Source organism: Manacus vitellinus, unplaced genomic scaffold, assembly GCF_001715985.3.
Source record: "Manacus vitellinus isolate BGI_N305 unplaced genomic scaffold, ASM171598v3 scaffold_134_pilon, whole genome shotgun sequence".
NCBI classification, from domain to species: Eukaryota; Metazoa; Chordata; class Aves; order Passeriformes; family Pipridae; genus Manacus; species Manacus vitellinus.
In genome coordinates, this window is record NW_021938973.1 from 75,525 (window position 1) to 83,730 (window position 8,206).

The 8,206-nt window shown below is 56.5% G+C and overlaps 1 protein-coding gene across 2 annotated transcripts; it reads right to left on the reverse strand.

Moving 5' to 3' along the window:
• Positions 1–6: 6 nt before the first annotated feature.
• Positions 7–7,806, reverse strand: PRPF3 (pre-mRNA processing factor 3). 2 transcript variants are annotated; one of them, XM_029957988.1, is made up of 13 exons: positions 7,678–7,787; positions 5,736–5,829; positions 4,797–4,943; positions 4,573–4,656; positions 4,233–4,453; positions 3,640–3,946; positions 2,866–3,032; positions 2,348–2,430; positions 2,068–2,211; positions 1,251–1,350; positions 583–696; positions 322–440; positions 7–98 (listed from the first exon to the last, which is right to left on the reverse strand). In XM_029957988.1, exons 3-13 carry the CDS (start codon positions 4,812–4,814, stop codon positions 7–9), a joined length of 1,449 nt encoding a protein of 482 aa, XP_029813848.1. In that variant the 5' UTR covers positions 4,815–4,943; positions 5,736–5,829; positions 7,678–7,787. The 2 variants fall into 2 exon arrangements, with proteins under 2 accessions (XP_029813848.1, XP_029813849.1); XM_029957989.1 differs by lacking the exon at positions 5,736–5,829 and having other exon boundaries at positions 7,678–7,806.
• Between the last annotated feature and the right edge of the window lie 400 nt (positions 7,807–8,206).

An 8,206-nucleotide genomic window follows, 5' to 3' on the forward strand; every position in this document is an offset into this window, starting at 1 on the left:
GCACTATCACTCACCCTCTCCCTTCGTGTTTGACGTCTGCTCGTCCCACTTTATTCGATGGAGCATAAGACGTTTGAATTTCTTCTGTGCTTTCGGGCCTGGGGAAGAATCGAGACTCAAAGTTCACCAAAAATCCCTTAACCTGCAGTTCTCAGAGGTTCCCTTCCACATGGAGTGGATTGCTGCACCCTGCAGCCAGCGCTAACCCCGTAATTAAGGGAGTTTCTAATAGCCTCCTCACTTCCTTGTCCTTCCCTAACCCTCCATCACCAATTTCCACAGTAATTCCTGCTGGAGGCAAGCTCTGGAATGACCTCTCACCTCCTTCTACCACCACCACGTTGACATCTTTGTGCAGGACCACCACACCTGTGAGGTAAAGCTGCCCCGCGTTCGCCTCGATTTTGAATTTTTTTGCTGGATTGCTCAAGTTTCGGACCCTGAGGAAAAGATTAAAAAAAAATAAAAATCAAATATTTGTGGAAACCCAGAATTATTATCCCAGCCCTGAGAGCTCCTCCTCTGCCTCATCCAGACCCAGAGACAGAGCTCAGCTGAACACAGCTCCCTGAGCTCACCCACCTGTAGACAGCTATGTGAACTCCCTGGGAAACGTCTTCCTTGAGCTTTTTCACCTTCTTGGCTTTCCGCTGCTCCGCCGTGAGCTTCCTCGCCGCGTTCGCCTCCTCGTGAGCTCTGCAAGGGAAGGGGCAGCACTGAGGGAAAGGCAGCCCAGGGCATCCCAACGTGGATCCTTCTCTTCCCAAGCAATCCCTGGTATTATTGTCTGGAGAAACTGTGGCTGCCACATCCCTGGAAGTGCTCAAGGCCAGGTTGGATGGGGCTTGGAGCAGCCTGGTCAAGTGGGAGGTGTCCCTGCCCATGGCAGGGGGTGGGACTGGATGGGCTTTAAGGTCCCTCCCAATCCAAACCATTCCATGATCCACGGATCCCAAAATCCACAGATCACAAAGCAGCTGCAACTCTCTGCCTGAATGAGAGGCTTTTTTAATCCAGTCACTAGTCCAAGTCATCCTTGGGCTCTTCCCTGGAAACATTCCTTAGTAACAACTGCAGTGGGAATCATCATTGTGGGAAAACTCATTGACTTCAGGGCCTGGGACCCCACTTCCCTGGAAAGGCTAATGCCTGGGATCCAGTTCCCCCTGGACCAGGTGGGGTCCTAAACACAACACCAGCACTAAATCCATCCAAAAATGTCCCAAAACCCAGCACAAGGTGCCACCTACTTCTGTCTCTTGGCCATCTGTGCTCGGACGTGAGCTTCCACCTTCGTCGGGTCCTGGACGGCTTCCGTGCCCAGCACCCGCATCAGGTTGGAAATCCTCACTGCAAGGGATTGGGAGAGCTCCCATCAGACACAGGAATGGGACAGGGGCTGGGAGAGCTCCCACCAGTCGTGGGAAAGGGGCTGGGAGGGCTCCCATCAGACACAGGAATGGGACAGGGGCTGGGAGAGCTCCCACCAGTCGAGGGAAAGGGGCTGGGAGGGCTCCCATCAGACACAGGAAAGGAAGAGGGTCTGGGAGAGGCTCCGTTTGGAGAAAGGAACATAAGAGGGGCCATGAGAGTCTCCTGTCGGGACACCAGAACAGGAGAGGGGCTGGGAAGGCTCCCACTAGACACAAGAATGGAAGAAGAGACAGGAGAGGCTCCTGTGGGACACAGGAATGGGAGAGGAGCTGGGAGAGGCTCCTGCAGGACACAGGAATGGGAGAGGAGCCGGGACAGCCTCCTGTGGGACACAGGAATGGGAGAGGAGCCAGGAGAGGCTCCTGCAGGACACAGGAATGGGAAAAGAGCCAGGACAGGTTCCTGTGGGACACAGGAATGGGAAAGGAGCCAGGAGAGGCTCCTGTGGGACACAGGAATGGGAGAAGAGCCAGGAGAGGCTCCCATTGGACACCTTTCTGCTCACAAACCCATGCCCAGGCAGGTCTCCCATCCCTCCAGCACACAGCTCCGTGCAATCCCTGTGCTGTGGTGGTGCTCCTGCAGCATTCCCAACACATCCCTGCCTGGCCAGGGCCAGTGGCTGCCGCTCACCTTTGGGCTCTGGCGGTGGCATCAGGCCCAGCCTGACCTTCTCCTGCAGCTCCTTCTGGGCCTCTCGCCGCGTCTGGCGCCGTAGTTTCTTCTGCTCCTTCTTTGTTAAATACACGCCCAGGGTCACAGGGGTGTCACTGTCCACTGCATGGAAACGGGATCGTCAGGAATGTGCTCCGGGGGAGCCAGGGGGACACTGGCAGTGCCATGCAGGGGCTGTCCCGGGCTCCCCCTGCCAGAGGTTGGGTCTGGTTTAACAGCCAAACCTCCCAAGCCATACCGGGGGGGTTGAGCTGGGCCGGGTGCTCCACCAGGTTTGTGATGCCAAAGTACTCGTCTCTCTTGGAGGACGTCCCGCCTTTTCTAGAAAGGAGAGAGTTGGGTGTCACAGCAGAATTCCCAGCCCGAATTCCTGCACAAATCCTGACCCAGAGCCTGATGGGCTGAAGGAGACCCTCAGTGTGAACGTGCACGTGTCTCCCCAGCGGGACATCCACCCCCATTTCAGGGTCCCCACATCTACCGTGGACAGGACTTGCACGGAATGGTCATGAAACAAAACCAAACCTCAGCTTTGGGCCACAAAATCCCTCCAACCCCATGGCAGCTCCCTACAACAGCCCCCCGAGAGACTCCGGGAGCAAACCCAGTGCCCACCTGGATCTCAGAGATGAGAGCTGGAATTCAATGCTCAAGCAGGAGCCTCTGGCCCAATTTCCCACAGACCCACCGTGTTTCCCCTGAGCAGCTCCCAGAGCTCCTCCTGCAGCAGAACCACCAACACCTGGGAATACTCACAAATCCAGGCCGTTGGGGATGATGTAGGAATCCCACCACTCGATCTCCGGGATCTCCCCCTCCTTCAGCTCCTTCTTAGGGGTGATCAGAGCCAACTTGGTGGAGGTGTGAATCCCAGTTTTCCTGGCAGCCTGGGAGATCTCTGCCTGCAGCTTTTCTAGCTGAGCCTGAGAACAAGGAGGAGGAAAATGGCACAGAAAGGTCATTCCAGAACAGCGGAACCTTCAGGAACAGCTCAACATGGATCATGTACTGATTTATTTGGGTTTTTAAACAATCTGACAGAGACTGCACGAGAAACCACACAGCACCTGATGGGGAAGGGAAGCTCCCAAACCTGCCAGAAGTCTGGTCTTATTCCTGAGCCTTTCAGGAGCATGGAACAATCCCAAAGGAAAGTCTCCCTATAGGGGTCATACCCCTGGACTTTTCTAATGCACCTTTTCTCTTCACTCCAAGAACATGGGCATTTTACCAAAATTCCTTTAAATCTCCACCTCTCAGCCAGAGAAGGATCTGTTCTCTTGGCAACTTTAAATCTTTTGACAAAAATAGAGATTTTTGTCTTTCGCCGGGTGAAGACAGCAGTGAGAAAACCCTTTGCACACGCCTGTGCTCACTTGGGCACCCACCATTCCAAAAATGGGGTTTTTAAGGGAAAAGCTTCAGGTGACTTCACTTGAAAACTCCTAAGCCAAAAGCCACCCCAGCTCCCTCCCCACCCCAGGAGAGGAGAACCCCTCTCCTGCCCGTGCAGGGCGAGACCTCCAATACCTTCGTTCGCAACCTCTGGGCAATCTTCTCAAATTTGCCTTTTTCGTGGAACTTGAAGGTGCGTTTCTGCCGCTGGGCCGGGGTTATGGAGACCCGGGGGTCAAAGTACGTGTTGGACTCCATGTCCTCCGAGGGCTTTTCCTTGAGCTGCTGTTTGAACTGCTCCCTCTTCACAGCCCGGATGTTGGCTTTGAGGGTGGGCATGCGGTGGGTCAGCTCGATCTCCTTCCCGGTCGCGTCCACCGTCCGGCCCTGCTCGTCCAGGATCAGCGGCGTGGGCTTGGTCTGGTCCTTCAGCTCCACCTTCCTGCGGGCAGGACGAGACACACCGCGTTAAAAGGTGAACACAGCATTAATTCAAAGGGAATCTCAGTTTATTTCCACGGCTTCCGTGTTTTTACACCTCATCCGTGCCGCCCCAAGCGACTCCAACCTCGTGTGCACAGGTTGGGAGTGTTGCCCAAGGAGGAGGAACCTCCATTTCACCTCTTTAATACAAAATTTATCCCTTCAGCAGCCATGAAGGCCATTGCTGGGGAACCAACAGCACTGGAGAAACCTTTGGCCACCCCTGCCCGGCGCTGGGTACTCACGGTGGCGCGATGCCCATGGCGTGCAGGTTGGCCAAGCCCACCATGTTGGCGTTGCCAATGAGCCCTGGTTTCAGGGCCAGCTGGGCCTGGATCCGGGCCTGCAGCTCTGCAGCTTTCCGGGCCTTCTCGATGGCGTCGTTCATGAACGTGGCTGCCTGCGAGGGCTGGATCGTGTTGCCGATGGGGAGACGCTCCGACTGCGACGAGGAGGAAATTTTGGGCTGTTGGCAGAGAAGGGAGTTTTGCTCTGAGCCTGTCCCAGCACACCCAGGCCAACAGGCTGCAGCTGGAACAGGGACCACGGGCCATGTGGGCTTTGCCCCCTGCTCCCAGGAGGTACCTGTGGTGTGGGAGGACTGATGAAACTCAGCTGCTTTTTCCTCTCCTCGATCTGCCGGGTGGCTGCCTCCATCATCTGCTTGATCTGGGGAGGAAAAACACACACAGTGAGTCTTTCTTTGCTGTCGGCAAAGGGATATGAGTTAGGACAAGGACTGAACCACGCTGGCATTCGGGATCTCTGGCACAGGCAGAGGGCAGGTGCCATGGCCCAGCTGGACTGACCTGCAGCTTGGTCAGCATCCCCGGGCTCTCCGACGGCGGGCCCGGGATGACCTCAGGCTCATCCTCAACCTCCTCGAACCGCGGTATCCGCCGCTTCTTGACACCAGAGGATTCCTTGGATACCTCAGAGTCATCACCAAACACATCCTAATGTAAAGACAAAGGAGAAAAGCGTGGTTAGAACGGAGTGTTCTCCTCACAGGCCGGGATTTGGGGTGAGAAACCAGCACGTGGCTCAGCTCCGGCTCCGAGGGGCAGAACTCCAGGGTGGCACTGCAGGCTGAGCCCACGCTGAGCCCCTGGCCTGGGCCCCCAGCAGAGAAACATCAATGACGTCCATGCAAGAGCAGGAGGGACAGGAGGCATCGCAGGGACCCGCCTGTGCGACAGCCACCACCTTCCCTCGCGTGCTCAGAAGTGGCTTTTGGCACTGAGCACATTTAAGGTCTCAGCAACATGGAAAGATGGAAAAAGCCTGCCCAGAGCTGACCTGACTGGGATAAAAAACATTTCCACGTCTTCCACCAACTTGAGAGGGTTTGGTGAAGGCATCTGAGCTGTCCTACCACGTCCTCCCCAACAGGAGGATGCTGCCCCGGACCCAGGGAGGGTTGGGACACCTGCAGCGTTCCCTCAGGCTCCGAGCCAGGCCACTCCAGCTCGGATCCAAGGCTGGAGCTGCTCCAGAAAAGCAGAGCTCAGAGAGCACACGGAGCAGTGACCCCATTGAGGGGCTCCCAGCAGTGTGAGCTCCCAAAACAAAAGGCACGGCACGTTTTCCGTGCCAGTTTTCCGGCCAGGCCCAGCCCAGCTCCTGAGGCTGTGGCCATGGATTCCATCATCAGTGACTGGTCTGTGTGTGCAAACCTGGATCTGTCCGTGCCCTGGGCTACTGTAGTGTGTGTGTCAGGGTGTTATTTGAAAAGAAAATATACACACCGGTTGTAAGCGTTAGTTGCAATCCCTTCTTCACTACAACGGTTCGTATCCTACAAGGACACTTCCTCAGCCACACAGGTACTTCTTGGAAAACCTACAAGTTCAAGAGAAAGGACTTGCCCATAGTATAAAGTGTGGAAACCGTTCCGTTCAGTTCCTGACCTTCCCAAGCAATGACCTACCCCAGAGCGGCCCGCGGGGCAGGAAGCGGCCGAAGGCACCGGGAATGAATCCACTGCCCCACGCCACGGGATCCAGGTGGGCCAGGACAAATCCCTCTCCACAGCCTGTGCCGGGGCAGGGGGAGTCAGTCTGGGAGTGCCACCGTGGCCTGACCACCTCAGGGACCATCTCTGTTCCCACAGGGTCAGGACAGACCCAGGGTGTGATGGAAGAGCTCCAAGAAATGTGATTCCAGAGACAGGGGTGAGGATTTGGCAGGAGGGACACCTGTCCCTACGCCAGGAGCCAAGAGAAGAAGGATCAGTCTGTGCTGTCACTGCCCAGCCCAGCTTCTGGCTCAGCTGGGAGCCAGAAACACCACCAGGGCTCAGGCCACACACCCCCACTGGGGAGGGGTCTCTGGCTGCACCCCCAGCCCAGCCCTGCTCCTGCTGCCAGCGACAGATCCCTCTGCCAGATCCCCTCTGCCAGCAGCAAATCCCTCTGACAGTGCCAGATCTCTGCCAGATCCCCTCTGCCAGCAGCAAATCCCTCTGACAGTGCCAGATCCCCTGACAGATCCCTCTGCCAACACCAGATCCCTCTGCCAGCACCAGATCCCCTGACAGATCCACCTGCCAACACCAGATCCCTGTGCCAGCACCAGATGTCGTTTGCCAGCACCTGCTCTCGTGCCACCCGAGGCTGTCCCTGCTCTCCTGCCACCCCCAGGTGATGGCACTGCCAACGTCCCCATCTCTCCTGTCTCCCTGTGAGGGTCAGGGGAGCCCCTGGACCCCCATCCCTGCTCGACCCTTGCACTCCCACGGCCTTGGGGACCAGCCCAGCACCCCCTGCCATGGCTGGGGGAAGAACAGCAAGTTCCTAATGGAGACCAGGGAGGGGAGGAAGTTCCTAATGGAGATCAGGGAGGGGAAGAAGTTCCTAATGGAGACCAGGGAGGGGAGGCTTCTCCCAACGCTCCCAAAGAGATGCAGATCCTGAGCAGGATTGCTCTGCCCCACCGAGGTCCAGTGCTGACTGACAGTGCCAGGGAAACATGGGCTGCCATAACCCAGGAACCTCGGGAAGAGTGAAAGGAAAATCACCTTGAGTGGGAGCAGCATGAAAAGGGAATGTCACACTGGGCAGAGTGATGGGAAATGCAATTCCAGAGGCTGGTGGGAAAAGTCCTCAAGAGAAGAAAGGAAGTGAAAAGAGATTTGGATGCACGAGCCTTCCACCATCCCTGACAAGGGGGAACCACCAGAACTATGGAATCCCAGCTGGAATTAACCCTGTGCTAGGACAGGGGTTGTCAAAACCCACCTATTGTTGATTCTGGGTGGGAAAAGGGAAGGAAAACCCACCAGATCATCCAGCACAGAGCCCCACGTGGCACATCCGGGCACGGGAGAGCGACGGGAAGTCACTGGGAGCAGCTCTCCCAGGCTCCCACTGGAAACACAACCGTGAGGAGCACGGAGCACAAGGGAGAGGGATCCCTGTGGATTCCCTCCACTGCACCAGCCTAACAGAGACCCTCCAGGAAAGCCAAAGCCAGGCTTCCACCTCGGCTTTGGGAAAGAGAACCGCAGGGTAAAGGCTCACACACTTCAACATGGAGAGGAGTCGTTTCTCTTGAACCGTTCCGAGCTGTACCTCTCTGGAAGAGGAGAGTGTGCCAGAGCACCAGTGCTGCCTCCAGGCCACCCAACCACAGGGAAAAACCAATCCACAGTCAATAATCAATAACTGATAATCAATAATCGATAATCACCTTTAGCTCCCGCTTGCGGTTCCGGTCGCTGTTGGATTTGGAGTGCCGGGAGCTCCGTCCCTCCTCCACGGCCTCGAAGAGCTTGTCCACAAATCGCAGGGTGGAGTCATCCAGGAAGGGCTTGAGGTGGTCTGGAAAAGAGGGAAACCCCGTCAGGGCAGAACTCCCAGCTCGGGGTGAGCAGGAGGATGGAGAATCCACAGAGGTTCCTCAGGGGGATGGAGAATCCAGAGGTTCCTGGCAGGCTGTAAAACACTCAAGTGGAAGGGTGGTTCGACCCTACAAACCCAGCGGGGCCTTTGGGGCTCCAGAAGCCTCTGGGATCTGCAGGTCCTGTTGTCAGGAGCTTTTAAACTGAGGGATTGAGGGACTCCAGGCCTGAAGCAGGAAAAAAAATGGGGCTGTAACGGGCTAAAAAAGCACCCCAGGTCAAATCACCGCTTCCAGGAATTAGTTTCCACTTCCTCAGGTTTTTGTAACGCGTTCCAAGGATTCCCATGGTATCCCACCGCACGGATTTGCCTGGGGG

Excerpts from the sequence above, each read along its gene's own strand:
- PRPF3 (XM_029957989.1), bottom strand. Across the intron at positions 3,947-4,232 it reads GCCATGGGCATCGCGCCACC|GAAGGTGGAGCTGAAGGACC; the intron begins GTGAGTACCCAG and ends TCCTGCCCGCAG. Across the intron at positions 697-1,250 it reads CAGATGGCCAAGAGACAGAA|AGCTCACGAGGAGGCGAACG; the intron begins GTAGGTGGCACC and ends CTTCCCTTGCAG.